The sequence below is a fragment of the Schistocerca nitens genome, chromosome 1, assembly GCF_023898315.1.
Source record: "Schistocerca nitens isolate TAMUIC-IGC-003100 chromosome 1, iqSchNite1.1, whole genome shotgun sequence".
Classification (NCBI taxonomy): domain Eukaryota; kingdom Metazoa; phylum Arthropoda; class Insecta; order Orthoptera; family Acrididae; genus Schistocerca; species Schistocerca nitens.
The window spans coordinates 274,064,988-274,082,008 of record NC_064614.1 but is presented as its reverse complement, the minus strand read 5'-3'; the positions used below and the strand labels follow the sequence as shown (position 1 = coordinate 274,082,008).

The window sequence follows — 17,021 nt, the reverse complement described above, 5'->3', positions numbered from 1 at the left end:
ACTCTTTTATCCAAGTAATATTTTCATAAGATTATACTAAGTTATTTGTTCTCAGGTAGAAAGCCACTCCTCCACCTTTATGGTTAGAACGAAAGTAAAAATCAGTTAATTAATAATTGTGGATTTTATACAAGTGTACGTTATCTGCAGATTTTTGGTGGTCACTGACAACTAGTATGTGGGGTGTAACATCTGAAAGATGGACATTATAATGAAGGAAAGAAATATTGCTTTCTTCAGGCACATTTTGTGCATGCTCATCCCCTCTCCTGCTTTTTAGTTTTCCTTAATATTTATAATGTTGCAAATATCAGTAATCATCTCAGTGAAGGTCTTGGAGCCTAACCTGTTTAAGTGAGTACCATCTTTCCCCAGACATTTGTTGCTTAAAAAAATAATGAAGTACAGCAAGGTGATGCGCAGGCATTACTCCTAAATGCGTTGATATAAGCAGTATTGGACGTAGATTCCACAAGCAACACGGACTTCACCTGAATGGCTTTGGGAAAGAATCTGACAAGCCTGATAACCAGGGTAATAAAAAACCACCAAAATAAATTCAAAACCAAAACGATAATTGCATCGCCATCACCTGACTCCATAATGAAAACGCTTCAAAAAAATTCATTAGAAACATCATCAGCAGCAGCAAAACATGTAAAAAAAGACCAAATTTTAACAGAAAGAACAGTGGACATCGATTTCAACAACAAAAGAACTACTGTTCCTCATTAGCCAAGTATTATTTTAGACGAAAATAACAAAAACGAGAAGACTCCAAGTTCACAAGGAAACACAGTGGTAGAACCAACATTTGAAGTGTCAGAAACAGCACCACCATCAGCAACAACAAATAGAAGGCTGTTGGACAGAAGAAATGCTGAGCCGCCTCCTCATCTCAACGATTTTTTATGTGTGGGCCTGAAGAAAACAGTAGGTAGTGTCAGGTGTCTCCTCTCTCCTGTCTCAAGGCAGACTCCAATGGATTCTCAGTCAGGTAACAGCACTAACAGAATGAAAAAGCAAGAGGAAGGCATCTCTTTCTTTCATCAAAATATAGGGGCCTCTTAAACAAAACAGATCAGCTCCTTATTAACATTAGTGAAAAGGACAGTATAAATAATGCCCAGATTTTGTGCTTAACTGAGCACCATGTTACTGATAAATGTGCCTTGCCATCTATAGTAAGTTATACTTCAGTAACATACTACTGTAGGGAAAGTAAAGATAAAGGTGGAGTAGCAATTTATGTTAAGGATAGTGTAGCATACAAAGCTATAGATATTAAGAAATATTGTGTGGAACAACAATTTGAGGCATGTGCCACAGAAATAACAACTAAATTCTACCCAATAATAGTGTTGGCTGTCTACAGGGCTCCTTCAGGTGACATAAAAACTTTTCGGCATTCAATGGAACTCCTTCTGTCAGGGTTACTTTCAAAAGTGAAGGATATTGTAGTTTTAGGTGATTTCAATATAAACTTTTTGACAGAAAATAAGAATAAAATAGACTTTGAGATTGTGATTACCTTACACAATCTGACATCAGTAACAAAATTTCCCAACAAGAATTACATCCGAGTGCCAAACTATAGTAGACAACATTTTTTTAGATGTAAATAGACATCAGAATTATATTGTCAGGCAGGTTGTAAGTGGGCTTTCAGATCATGATGGACAAATTCTCAATATTTATGACGTTAATCTGTTCAAAAAAGAATTTCCTCAATGGAAATTCATAAGAGTAATTAATGAAGAGGTGAAAGGAACTTTCAACCACAGGTTGCAGCAAATGGATTGGTCTTTAGTATATAGCCATGATGATGTTGATACTAAATTTAACTGTTTTATAAAAGAATTCTGTGCTCTTTTTGAAGAAATATTTCCCAAGAAATGGGTCAGAAACAGTGCTTCCAACTCTGTAAGCAAGCCTTGGATTACAAAAGGTATAAAACAGTCATGTAAAACCAAAAGGGAAACTTATGCTGCAATAATATTCTGTAAAGATGTAGAAAAATGGGAACACTATAGAATATACTGTAAAATTTTGAAGAAACTAATACGGAAATCAAAAGCCCTTTATTATGAGAAGAAAATAGATAATTCTAATAATAAAATAAAAATAATTTGGAGCATTGTAAAAAAAGAAACAGGAAGAGATACAACAAGTAAAGAAGATATAAATAATATCAGATATGAAGGTATCTTAGTAGATAACCCCAAAATGGTGGCTGAGATTTTTAATAAACACTTCCTATCAGTAACTCAACAGATTGGTTGCAAGCCTGATGTTGATGAAGCTGTAACTCTTTGTCAAGCCATATATTCAAACACAATTTCAGAAATGCACCTTAATCCTGTCACTGTAGAAGAAATTCAAAAAATCATCATATCTCTAAAAAGTACAAATTCTGCAGGGGTTGATAATATATCTAGTAATTTATTGAAATATTCTTGTGTGTGGATAAGGGACATTCTCTGTCATATTTTCAATGCTTTCCTTCAGAAAGGTGTTGTTCCCAGTAGACTTAAGTATGCCATTGTGAAGCCCCTGTACAAAAAGGGTGATAAAGCTGAACTAACTATCGACCTATCTCTTTGCTGACAGCTTTCTCCAAAATTCTAGAAAAGCTAATACATGTAAGAATTACTGATCATCTCATGAAGAATGGAGTTCTCATCACGAGCCAATTTGGCTTTCAAAAGGGCCGTTCAACAGAAGACGCAGTCTACGCACTTGCAAATGAAGTCCTAGAAACCCTTAATGAAAAAATGCTAGCACTTGGTGTCTTCTGTGATTTATCCAAAGTGTTTGACTGTGTTCATCACCAGAAGAAAAGAAAATATTGTATGCTGATGACATGACAATACTAAATAGTGACCAAAATATGGAACAGCTTGAGAGAAGAGCATACATATCTGCAAATGTCACAGCTCAATGGCTGTTGGAAAATGAACTGGTTATAAATCTAAAAAAGACTATGTATGCAGTGTTTAAAAACAAGGAAAAGGCTGTAGACATGGATTTAGAGGTTGATGGAACAAGGCTGGAAGAATTAGAATCTGCTAGATTCTTAGGTATTCTTGTGGATAATGAACTGAAATGGAAAAAACATATTAATATTGTCTGTAAGAAACTGAGCTCTGTCATATTCTTAATGATGCAGCTATCACAGTATTCAGACAAGAACCTTCTGTGTACAGTGTATCATGGACTTTTCGAACCATACTTACTGTATGGAGTGACTGTGTGGGGAAACTCAAACAAAAAAGAGACAAAACGGGTGTTCACATTACAAAAAAAAAAAAGCAATTAGGACCATTTTAAGAAGAAAGACCTCTGAAACATGCAGAAACTGTTTCAAGAATTTAGGTATCTTAACTTTTTCATCGTTGTATATATACAAAACAATAATGTACATCACAAAAGGTAGTGAGGACTGGATTACAAATGCTAGTGTACACACCCACAATACAAGAAAGAAGAATGAAATACGGAGCATACCCCACCAACTGGCAATGCTAGAAAAAGGACCCCAGTACTCTGGTTTTTTTTTTTTTTTTTTTTTTTTTTTTTTTTTTTTTTTTTATTTATATATATATTTTGATCCAACATCAACTGATTACAAAAAAACTTTTTTTTGTTCCAGTCTTCTGGATAAGTCAGAGCCTTACTTACTAGGGTTACATATTATTGGCTGGCACTTTTATCTACACAACTTTTTCTAAATTTAGTTGAGAGAACAGAGTTACATACTTGGACTATACAGAAAAAAAAAGTTGTTATTGCCATACTTAGATTAAGGAGTCTACAGTTTGTAACAGTATTCATATCTCACATTCAAATATTTACAGTTTGTGACACAGTGTAAGACCTGAGATTACATATATTTTTAGATAGATGGTCTTCCATCATACAAGTGTACTAAATCTAGGAACTCATCTATTGAGTATAGAGGATTGTTTAGGAGCCATAATTTTAATTTCATTTTTAGTTTTGTAATGGGCAATTTGGAGATATTAGGATGGAAGCAATTCAGTAGTTTTATGCCTGCATAGTGAGGGCTTTTCTCATAAAGTGTTGTTCTATGAGAGATGATGTGGGGTCTCTCTCTACCTCTAGTGTTGTGATCGTGTATTTCTTTATTGAGTGTTTTGTTACTGTTTACTGCCATAATGATTATCTTCAGCACATACAGGTTATGAACAGTTAGTATTTTAAATTCTTTAAACAAATTTCTGCAGGACTCCCTGGCACATTTCTTTCCCATAATTCTAAGTGCCTTCTTTTGTAAGGTAAGTACACTTTTCATATTACCTTTACTGCTGGATCCCCATACCTCTATCCCATAACTTAGATGGGATTCAAATAGTGCAAAATATATTTGCCTCAGAGTGGTGATGTTGCAAAAAGGTGTCAGTTTTCTTAGGACATATATGGTAGTACATAGCTTTTTACAAATATCATTCACATGATCAGACCAGTTTAACTCTGCATCTAGTGTCAGGCCAAGAAATTTGGTCGAGTATTGTTTTTTAATGTATTCGTCACCCATTAAGATTTGGTTTTCATGAGTTTTTTGCCTCCCAAGATCAAATTCAATATAGACAGATTTATTTGTGTTTAATTTTAGTTTGTTTTCATTAAAATACTGCAGAATTAAGCCTGCTGCAGTATTGGATTCCACTTCGAGTTGTGAATAGCTTGGATTGCTGCATATTAACGTGGTATCATCTGCATATAAGATAGCTGTTGCATGGTTTGTTATGGACTGAATATCATTTACATAGATAATAAAAAGAAGTGGTCCTAATATTGACCCCTGTGGGATACCAAAATTTATGTCAGTGGTGTTTGATTTGTATGTTCCCTCTGTAGTGCTAATAGACACAAACTGCTTCCTATTTGTCAAGTACGACCTCATCAGATTATGGGCTGTGCCTCGAATGCCATAGTTCCACAGTTTGTCCAGCAATATGGTCGTATCAACACAGTCAAATGCTTTTTGTAAGTCTAGAAAGATGCCACATACATGTTCTTTATTATCTATTGCTTGAGTGACACCTTCGATTAAGTTTGATGCTGCTGTAATGGTGGATGACCCCTTGACAAACCCATACTGCCCCTTAGAAATCACTTTTTTGCATACCAGGAAGTTCCAGATTCTTATGTATATTACTTTCTCAAAGATTTTGGATATTATTGGAAGAACAGAAATGGGTCGAAAGTTTTCTACTAAATTCCTGTTTCCTTTTTTGAAAATAGGCACAACTCGGGCAATTTTCAACTCATCTGGAAATAGACCATCTTCCATATGAGAATTGATAACTGTTGATAAAGGTGATGCAATTTTATGTATACATTTCTTAAGAGTGTCCAGACTAAGACCATCATACCCTGCTGCATGGGAATTCTTTAAGCTACTCACTATTTTAATTATTTCTTCTTTACTTGTTGGCATCAAAAATATACATCCTGACACTGGTGTTCCTCTGAATTTGTATTTATGATTTTTAAGTTGATTGTTTATGCTGGAGCCAACAGAAGCAAAGTAATTGTTAAATTGATCTGCTATCTTATTCTGATCAGTTTCTATTGTGCCGTTTATCAGCAAGTGATGTTCAGTTGTATGGTTCCCAGATTTACCTATTTCTCTATTTACTAATGACCATGATGTTTTGGAGATATTATTTGAGTTCTGAATGACACTTTCAAAATGTTTCTGTTTTTCTGAAATTAGGAGGTCTACATAGTATTTCTGATACTTTTTGAATTCTTCTTTTAATTTTTTATTGCTCAAGTCATTTAACATAGCATACTCATACCATCTTAGTTTTTCTCTAGCCTCAGTGACTGAACTTGATATCCAGTTTCGGGTTACAGCATGTGACTGAATTCTCTTTTTTATTAATGGGCAGGCTTGGTTAAGAATGTAGAATAGTTCACTTGAGAATTTGCCATAACTATGAAGTGTCGTTAGAACACTGTTCCAATCCACATTCCTTAGCATATTATTCAGCTGAGTTATATTTTGGTCTGTATTCACCCTAATATATCTATAGCAACTGTGTGTAGGAACCTTTTTTATGTGCACACTTAGTTCTACTGCATGGTGGTCTGACAAAGCACTTATAATAACAGAAGATGTAAGATCGTAAAGATGAATACCAGTGATTATGTTATCTATTGCAGACTGGCATGTCTCAGTCTCCCTGGTTGCAGTGTTTATCAGGTATCTTACATTATATTCAAGCAGAGTATTCTTGAATAGTCTAGTGTGTAACTTATCTGCTAATACATTTATGTTGAAATCTCCTATAATTACTAACTTGTTCAGGTGTGATATAAAAACATTCTCTATCATGTCACAAAACATTGTTAAGAAAACTTCGAAGTCTCCACCTGGTGGTCTATATAAACATATAACATAAATTTTGTCATTTGGTATCTTTATACATGCTGCACATAATTCAATTGTCCCTTCTAATGAATATTTACTTACATTTACAGAATTAAAATCAAATGTGCTCTTAACATACATTGATACACCCCACCTCTGATAGTAGATCTGCAAAACTTATTAGCTAGTACCATGTTTAGAGGTTTAAAAAGTTCTAATTTGGCATCCGATAGCCAGTGTTCACTAATACCAAGCACATCAGGCATAGTTTCATTTACAAACACGTCTAATTGTTCATATTTCTTGCTCAAGCCCTGTACATTCTGGTGGATTATTTTAAAGTTGTAAATACCTTGTTGTAGATTTCTCTGCTTTACTGACTTAAATAAGGTATTTTGTGGTGTCATACTCCATTCCTTGCCCTGGCGAGGTACCAAAAATCCTCCAGAAGGACAGGTTTTCTGCGCCTTGTAGGTCGTTCACTGGGATATGGTAAGTTGCTTGCTGCTGCTGCTGGTGTAGCTCCCGGTGTCATTGATGCTGTCGTTTCTGTTGTTGTTGTTGCTGTTGGTGATGATGGTGGTGTGTCTGTTTCTGATACTTCAGGTGTTGGTTCTGTTGTTTTTGATATGCTTCCTTGTGAACTACTAGCACTTGGTGTGTTTTCTTGCAATGTCAGAACATCACACTTCTCTTGTAGTGGTGATGCTTCATTTTCAGATTCACCAAGTAGTCTGTGGGTCTTGTCCTTGAGGGGAATTACGTTTGAAGTGTCACAACTTAGTTTCGTGTTGGCATTTACTATTTCTATTATTTTTGCAATTACGAAATTTTTTCCTAATCTATTTAAGTGGAAACCATGTCTAGTATGGAATCTCCTTCCTAGTTTGCTTATATCAATGAAAGTCACATTTTCGAATCGTTTGCATATCTGTTTCATCTCACTATTTGCACTTTCCACTTCTTTGTTAACGCAGGACCATTCCGCTAGATCATGACGATGTGGTACTGAAAATACAATGACGTTAGTACATCTTAGTTCATACAGTCGCCTTTTTAGTGAAAGCAACAGATCTTGTTTTTCGTTTCTTGCGACGTCGTTTGTTCCTGCCAGGAAAACGGCAAAATCTTTGTTGCTTAATGTGGGAATTTTTTCGTGGCTTATTGCAGTTGCTGTGCAGAATTTCGCACCTGGTTTCACCATGGAAGTTAAGTTCACATTGCTTTTATTACGGAAGTCAGTAGCTATGTTTCGCCCTTGGCTGTCTGAAGTCTGTCTACTAAGAAGTCTGCCCAAAACCCTGCAAGATAGTGTACTTCACAATGACTTTTCAAAGAAAATTAAAGACTATCTCATTGAAAAAGAGTTTTACAGTGTTGCAGAATACTTATGCCATTAAAATTGTACATATTGTTACTCATTATCAGTGATGTAAAAATGTAAGCTAAAGGTGTAGAAAAATAAGTGATAAAGAATTTTAATACTTTGACATGTCCTATATTACACGTACATTTACTGTACACAATGTAATCTTACAGGATCAAATAAAATTCAATTCAATTCAATTCAAAGATTCTCTTGTAAAAAGCAAAATTAGTAGGAATAAGTGGTGTTGCAGGCAATTGGCTAGTCGTACCTCCAAGACAGAAAACAAAAAGTTGTGTTGAATAGTTCGGGTGGAGTATGTGACACTTCCTCAGATTCTGAATGGAGTTCCATTACATGTGGAGTGCCCCAGGGATCAATTCTTGGGCCACTATTATTCCTGATTTTTATAAATGATCTACCATCATGTACAAGCCTGCCGTGTAAATTTACATTCTTTGCTGATGATACCACAATTTTTATGAGCATTAGAACAGACAACAATCTTGAGGAACTCATTAATCACATACTCTCAGATATGGTTAATTGGTTCACAGTGAATGGTCTCTCATTAAATTCCAGTAAGACTAGCTTTATTCAATTCTGTACCAAAACAGAAAAGGAGAGAGAGATAAGTGTGACATGTGGTAATCAACCAATAGTTAGAATGGAAACAACAAAATTTCTTGGAGGGCACATTGACAAGAAAATGAACTGGTCTTCACATATTATTGATCTCTGTAAGAGGCTTAGCTCTGCTACCTATGCTTTACGGGTTGTCACTACATGTGTTGAACCTAACACTGCAAAAGTGGCATACTATGGCTATTTTCATTCACTCATTGAGTACGGAATTATTTTTTGGGGCAACCAGCCATTAGCAAGGAAAGTGTTCATTGCACAGAAGCGAGCTTTAAGAATTATATGTGGATTGCGCCCAAGAGACTCTTGTAGAAATAGTTTTCGTAATCTTAAAATATACACAACTACATGCCAATATATTTTTTCTCTCATGTGTTTTGTTTGTAAAAATATAGATATATTTCAACCAAACAGTAATTATCATGAGCATAACACACGGAGGAAGAATGACATACACAGTGAACTCAGAAATTTGGGCTTGGCACAAAAGGGTGTCCACTACACTGGAGCAAAACTCTTCAATGCTCTTCCTCCCAAAATAAAGACAAAGATTCATAACAAGAGTGAGTTTAAGAAAGCACTAAAAATATTTCTGCTAGAAAAAGCTTTTTACAGTCTAGATGAATTTTTAACTAAATAAATTGTAATATTTTAATATTATATAATACAAGTTGACATAATGCCACTAAGAATTTTATTTAACCTGAGCTCTGTATCTGTGTGTGCTCCGTATCTGTTTTCTGTAGTGTTATAATGATTCTAAGAAAATATATATTTTCTTTTTCTGTATTGCTGCCCAAAGAGTTTACCGTATAAATTTTTATATAATTATGTACCCAAATTTCTGTAAATGCTATAAGATTATCAGATTGTATTTGTAAAAAACTGACTCGTTCCACGTCCTTGTGTATCCAACACAGTTGGACCTATGGAACACAAAATAAATCAAATCAAATCAACGCCATCTTGGAGAAGGTGATGACAGGAGAAAATACATATCTGGAATAGGGGAACAATTTTTCATAAATCTGTGCAGATAATAGATTATGCTGATGACATCAACATAGTAGCGAGGACTCTGATGGCAATGGAAGAGATATTCATTACACTTCAAAAGGCCAGCAAGAGTGTAGGACTAAATATCAATGAGCAGAAAACAAAACACCTAGCTGCTTGGAAAGCACACAGGGAGAACATGCTGGCCAAAATAATGATGAGTAGTTATACCTTTGTAAGAGCTGATCATTTCAAGTAACTGGGTTCAATTGTAACCAACCTTAATGATACCAACTATGAAATAAAGCAGAGACTAATTGCAGCCAATAAAGCTTATTTTGTCTTAACAAAACTTCTTCTATCTTCAAGGCTCCTGGCTAGAACCACAAAACTTACTATGAGACTATCTGATCCGACCGGTGCTTACATATGCCTCTGAAACTTCGGCCCTGACAGCGAAGGATGCTGAATCACTGGATGCATTCGAGAGGATACTCAGGAGAATCATTGGCCCAATTTGCAAAGGATAAGATGGAGAAGGAGATACAACCATGAGTTGTATGCCATCTACAAATATCAGCCTGTTAGAAGAATTGTGAAGTCACCTACACTGAGGTGGGCTGGACAAGTGGCATGGATGAATGATGCAGAAATACCAAAAAAAAGATTTTACAGGGAAAGCCAAGTGGACGGAGAGGACATGGTTGACTGAAAATTAGATTGGAGGGCAGAGTCATATAAGACCTTTGGAGGATGGGCTACAGGGACCGGGGTAAATGGAAGGAGATAGCTGAAGAGGCCAAGACTCATCACGCATTGTAAAGCCACAGAAGAAGAAAGTCATCAGATTATCAAAACCAATTGCAAAATGATTTAGAACAGATATTTGTTTGGTGCAAAAACTGGCAATCGCCCTAAAAATAAAAAGTGTGAGGTTGCTCAGATGAGTGCTAAAAGGAACACACGAAACTTTGTATACACAATAAATCAATCAAATCTAAAGGCCATAAATTCAACTAAATAAATAAGAATTACAATTACAAACAACTTAAAGTAAAAACAATACCTAGAAAATGTTGTGGGGAAAATGAGCCAAAGACTCATTTTACTGGCAGAACACTCAGAAGATGCAATGGATCTACTAAAGAAACTGCCTGTATTACACCTGTCTGTCGTGGGATCCTACTCCTAATGAAGTACATCGAGAAAGTTCAATGAAGGGCAACACAATTTGTGTTATCAAGAAATAGGGGAGAGAATGTCAGGGACATGATACAGGACTTGGGGTGGACATCGTTAAAACAAAGACATTTTGTCATTGCGGCAGAATCTTCTCATGAAATTTCAATCACCAACTTTCTCCTCCAAATGCAAAAATATTTTGTTGATGCTGACCTACATAGGGAGAAATGATCATAATAATAATATAAGGGAAAATAGAGCTTGCATGGAAAGATATGGTTGTTTGTTTTTTCTGTGTGCTGTTCAAGAGTGGAATAAAAGAGAATTAGTGTGAAGGTGGCTTGATGAACCCTCTGCCAGGCACTTAAGTGTGAGTTGCAGAGTAGCTACAAAAATGTAGATACAGCCACTTGAGAACAGATGAGGCATGTGGTGTGGGACTGCAAACTGTGCAGCACATATCCAGTGAAGTGAACGATTCTATCAACGAAAGTGGGTCGGCATCTTTTAAATCGACAGAAGTGGCAAAATTGTAAAAAGGGCATACACAATATGGACGATTTCTCAAAGAACTTTTTACATCAGACAATATTTGATATGTATTCGAGATGTGAATACCTGACTGCAGACAATTTAGTTGCTCGAATGAAAGAGAAACTGGATTTTAATAGCAGTTGATAGACAAGGAAATGGCCTCTTGATATAGTAAGATGAATGATGTGAGAAAATTCTTTATAAAGAAAAGTGACATTGTAGCTGCTGGACTGTATTTTTGAGAAGAATGCAGCAGATTCAAGACATTGGGACATCTCACATTTATTATATTGACAAAAAGTATCTGAACCAAAACCACGCGAGGTCAATGTGTCGAAAAATGAGTGATGGACTTGGTGGTCTTAAAGTTCCAGGAGCTAAATGTAGTTGACTTATTATTGTACATGCAGGGTCAGCAGACACAGTGTTTCTTCCTGAAAGTAAACTAATATTTAAGGGTTAAAAGTCAAAGAGTTCTGAAGATTACTAGAGCAAGATGACATGGTTTACAAAACAATTATTGTCATATGTCCACCCAAATCCAGTTATTGTGATAGGCAACAACAGTGTCCGCTAATTGCAACTCAATAAAGTCGCTACTACACATGCCAGACGGTCAGATATTTGTTGCTGGGTTATCGAGTATCTCCCACAATCCATCATGAACCAGAGTGGAACTGATGCTGCTTGCCAATGCAAATAAGCCAGCTTACCATGCCCATGAGATACACGAGATCACTAAACAACACATGCGCCAAGTAATTAGATTACCACCAATCACTGCCATTACAGTCCCACTGAAATGATATGCATGTTGTTGAAAGCTTGCATTGCAGAAAATAATAATACCTTTAAAATTGCAGGTTTTGAGGGTCTTATGCATTCAGTGATTGAGAACATCACGATTTCTTCATGGGCACGTTGTGTAAGTCATGTAGAAAAATTGCAGGCTGATGACTATCAGCAAGAAGTTAGTAGGGACGATATTAGGGAGCCTTTCATAATAAAACTCTTGAGTCAAATTCATCACAGTCTGACAGTGAAGAAGATGGTGTTCATTTATTGGCTTGAAGTTGGTAAGTGCTAAATTCATCATCACCTTCTCTGTGTGGCAATTGGATCTGTGGTTGCATTACATGTTATTAGTAGCTATGAGCCTGTCTTTGAAACTATGATTATGCAGTTTTATATTTTACTTGTGTAGAGGCAAAGAGTGATCTCCAGTTGCTACTGGAAGTGTATGTGAAAATAATGTCTCACATTTCACATACCTGCTCATTTTTTTATCTTGTTATGATTTGACAAACTGAGCAAGTACAATAGATCATTAGGTTGACCCAAAGATACAGGGTGTTTCAGAAGTGATGGTCAATAATTCACACATGGAAAGTACAGGCCAAAAGTAGCTAAAGAGCTCCAATAAACATGGGTCCACAAATCAACCATTGCCAAGATACAACACATTTTCTGTTGTGAATCATCGGTCTCTAGAAACACATGCCATCTATAAATGTTGAAGTAGATGTTTGAAATGTTGTCCATCCATCTGAATGCAACACTGAGCTTATCTCTGAAATAAGTTGCAAATCATCTCAGGCAATCCTGGGGAATTCTGTAAACACAGGAAAGCTGCTTCAGTCCGCAAGCGTAATTCCTCAAGAGAGTTGACCTCAGTAGCATAGGCCAGGATTCTGACATGACCCCGTACACAGAAATCCATGGGATTTAAATCCCACCTATCGCAAAAGAAAATGTGCTGGAGCACCGTATGCATGAACCACATGTTCAGGCATTGGTTCAGTGGGACATCTGGAAATGTACTACTGTGCAGTTAGTCCCTGTGGTAGGAAGTGTGGTATAACTGTGCAGTCCCCAAGCTGTCCTGCTCAAACGTTCAATGATTAACACTGCTAATGCCATGATACATGTGTTGCATTAGGACTGACATTGGCCCAAATGTGACAGTGATGGTAGTTAAAAATACCATCATGGGTAAATCCAGCCTCATCCATTTACAGAAAACTGCTTACAAACAGGGGATTTAGGGTACACTGTTGTTGCACCCATTGGCAGAAATTCCCTCTAGGAGGGAAGTCTGCATTATTGAGGGCTTCCACTTACTGGAAATGATATTGATGAGGGCTTCCACTCACTGGAAATGATATTGATAAGAGTACTTGCCGATGTAAAATCTGCCACACACTGCTATGACTCAGGACATGCTCTTGGGTAGCAATCCTCCTTGTTGAAGTATTTGGTCGTTTGTGTACAATGTGTAACACCCTTTCATCAATATCGGGTGTTATGGATCTGGGTCGATCTTCTTGTACATGGTGTGCAAAACTCCTTGTTTCTCTACAGCACTTAAATAACTGGCTAAATGTACACCAGTCAGGCTGCCTGTGGAGAGGAAAAGCTTCTTCAAATAATCATGCAGCCTCAAGGCCACTGCCATTTGCTTTGCCATACGTGGCGTGCATTTCAGCATACTCTTAATTGATGTAACCTCCGTCCATGGTGCCTTCACGTTTGTAACTGATTGTGAGGCTGGTAAGGCACAGTGCCCGGAGGGGGAAAGGGAAGTAGTTGCGCATATGTATACCGACAGATAGTTGATCCCAAACCTTGAGATACCAATGTAAATACCACACCATCCAGGGGCATTTACAGTTGGTTCCAACTCAAATTAATGTGATTCCCTGGCAATGGTTGATTTGTGGACCCATGTTTGTTGGAGCTTTTTAGCTACTTTTGGCCTATACTTTCCATGTGTGAATTATTGACAATCGCTTCTGAAATACCCTGTATAAAGCACAAGTTTATGATCAAAAGTTAGCATTATTACAAAATATGTTACGTTAATGTCACTGTTGAGTAGCACACAGTGCAGCCACTATTTTAAGTAAAATTGTTTGTTTTCTGTAACTCAGCTGGCTGGACAAACCTCTGGACCATGCTCCTGATCCTCTGAGAAATTATTTTGCATTATAAAATTGTCTTTCTCTTTGGAACATAGTGCTGCTGTTAGTTGCACAGGACACTGCTCCTCGGGTTGTAGGCCCGTTCACACTTTGGCATGAGGTTAGGCGTTCACTAGATGTGGACCACTGGGGTGTATCAAGTACAAAAGTGTTAGCATGCAGACATGTTTTTGGCCAGGCATTAATGGGAAAATAGTGCAAGTTGTTGCAGCCTACCTACAGTGTACCACAGATCAGGTGGCTCCACATGCTGAATCTTTGTCCCCATGGCCAGACCCATAGCAACCTTGGGAACTACATGTAGATTTTGTGGGCCCTTTTCTGAATTTCTACTGGCTTGTTGTAATTGATGCTTATTCTAAGTTTCCATATGTAGTGCATTGTCTGTCACCTTCTGCAGCAGCAACAATTTCCCCTTTGTCAAAAATATTTGCAATGTAAGGTCTTCTGTGTGCGTTAGTTACTGGCAATTGTCCACACTTCATATCTCAGGAATTTGAAGATTTTTGTAAAAAAATGTGGTGCTCACCACCCTCAATCTAATGGGAAAGCAGAATAATTAGTACAAATGTTTGAGACTCAGATGAAAAATACATTTTGTATTTCACAAGAAGTAGCTCTTGACTGGTTCCTCAGTTCTTACAGGTTCGTCTTGTTGGCGATAAGAGTCTGGCAGAGCTGTTGCATGGTCACTGGCCCTGCACTCTGCTACGTCTGCTCCGGCTAATGCCAGGCTATCTGCCAGCGCTGGTGCCACAACGCTTGTGGCCTGACACAGTTGTTTGGGCTTGTAGGTTTGGCCGCTGGCCAAAATGAGTGCTGGCGGCAATCAAGAGTACCTGTAGCCTACGCCTCTGCATCATCAGCATGGCTGAGGGAGAGTGCTGTGACACATTTACCAGCTCATGTGGGTGGCTGCACAATGGTTGTCCCCCCCCCCCCCCCCATCATCCACCTGACTGGCTGTCTCCTACATCATGATCAGTGCCCTCACCTTCTACGCTGCCACTACCAACATTTCCACAACCATCTCCTCTGCTGTGGGTGCCCCCTTCAGCTGTTGGCGGCCAAGGCAGGATTCTGGCTCCTGTGGTGTCACAGACGATGCCTCTACAGCCGCCATCTCCATTGCAGCCTTTCCACCTGTTCTGCCGACTTTGTCGCAACCTCCTTTATGTCCTACTATATAGTCTCTCATGGAGGGGGGGGGGGGGCAGGTCCAGCACCTGTCCTCACTTACTTCACTTCCAACCTTACGCATGAGTGGCAATGCATTGCATGACTTGACAACCTATGCTGAACACAGAAGAAATGAACATGAGCATAATGTTCACTTCATCACAAAGGAAGAGGACTGCCGTAAATACAAATTTTGTGTGAGTGCTGCTTCATACTTCGGGCATTAAGACTGTGCTTGATTCAGCCACTAGAGGCCACCTGGCCTGCTAATACAACGGAGGTTGTTAGTGCAGCCTGCCAGCTGTGCCTCCTGTTGGAACCAATGAATATACACTCCTGGAAATGGAAAAAAGAACACATTGACACCGGTGTGTCAGACCCACCATACTTGCTCCGGACACTGCGAGAGGGCTGTACAAGCAATGATCACACGCACGGCACAGCGGACACACCAGGAACCGCGGTGTTGGCCGTCGAATGGCGCTAGCTGCGCAGCATTTGTGCACCGCCGCCGTCAGTGTCAGCCAGTTTGCCGTGGCATACGGAGCTTCATCGCAGTCTTTAACACTGGTAGCATGCCGCGACAGCGTGGACGTGAACCGTATGTGCAGTTGACGGACTTTGAGCGAGGGCGTATAGTGGGCATGCGGGAGGCCGGGTGGACGTACCGCCGAATTGCTCAACACGTGGGGCGTGAGGTCTCCACAGTACATCGATGTTGTCGCCAGTGGTCGGCGGAAGGTGCACGTGCCCGTCGACCTGGGACCGGACCGCAGCGACGTACGGATGCACGCCAAGACCGTAGGATCCTACGCAGTGCCGTAGGGGACTGCACCGCCACTTCCCAGCAAATTAGGGACACTGTTGCTCCTGGGGTATCGGCGAGGACCATTCGCAACCGTCTCCATGAAGCTGGGCTACGGTCCCGCACACCGTTAGGCCGTCTTCCGCTCACGCCCCAACATCGTGCAGCCCGCCTCCAGTGGTGTCGCGACAGGCGTGAATGGAGGGACGAATGGAGACGTGTCGTCTTCAGCGATGAGAGTCGCTTCTGCCTTGGTGCCAATGATGGTCGTATGCGTGTTTGGCGCCTTGCAGGTGAGCGCCACAATCAGGACTGCATACGACCGAGGCACACAGGGCCAACACCCGGCATCATGGTGTGGGGAGCGATCTCCTACACTGGCCGTACACCACTGGTGATCGTCGAGGGGACACTGAATAGTGCACGGTACATCCAAACCATCATCGAACCCATCTTCTACCATTCCTAGACCGGCAAGGGAACTTGCTGTTCCAACAGGACAATGCACATCCGCATGTATCCCGTGCCACCCAACGTGCTCTAGAAGGTGTAAGTCAACTACCCTGGCCAGCAAGATCTCCGGATCTGTCCCCCATTGAGCATGTTTGGGACTGAATGAAGCGTCGTCTCACGCGGTCTGCACGTCCAGCACGAACGCTGGTCCAACTGAGGCGCCAGGTGGAAATGGCATGGCAAGCCGTTCCACAGGACTACATCTAGTATCTCTACGATCGTCTCCATGGGAGAATAGCAGCCTGCATTGCTGCGAAAGGTGGATATACACTGTACTAGTGCCGACATTGTGCATGCTCTGTTGCCTGTGTCTATGTGCCTGTGGTTCTGTCAGTGTGATCATGTGATGTATCTGACCCCAGGAATGTGTCAATAAAGTTTCCCCTTCCTGGGACAATGAATTCACGGTGTTCTTATTTC

The 17,021-nt window shown here is 39.3% G+C and overlaps 1 protein-coding gene across 1 annotated transcript in view; it reads right to left on the bottom strand.

Annotated features, from left to right (window-relative positions):
- LOC126243001 (uncharacterized) overlaps positions 1-17,021 on the bottom strand; it is a 169,812-nt gene that overhangs the window by 138,044 nt on the left and 14,747 nt on the right. Inside the window, exon 2 of the mRNA XM_049948134.1 lies at positions 6,543-6,726. Coding sequence (XP_049804091.1) covers positions 6,543-6,726 — 184 coding nt within the window. The remainder of the gene's footprint in view (positions 1-6,542; positions 6,727-17,021) is intronic.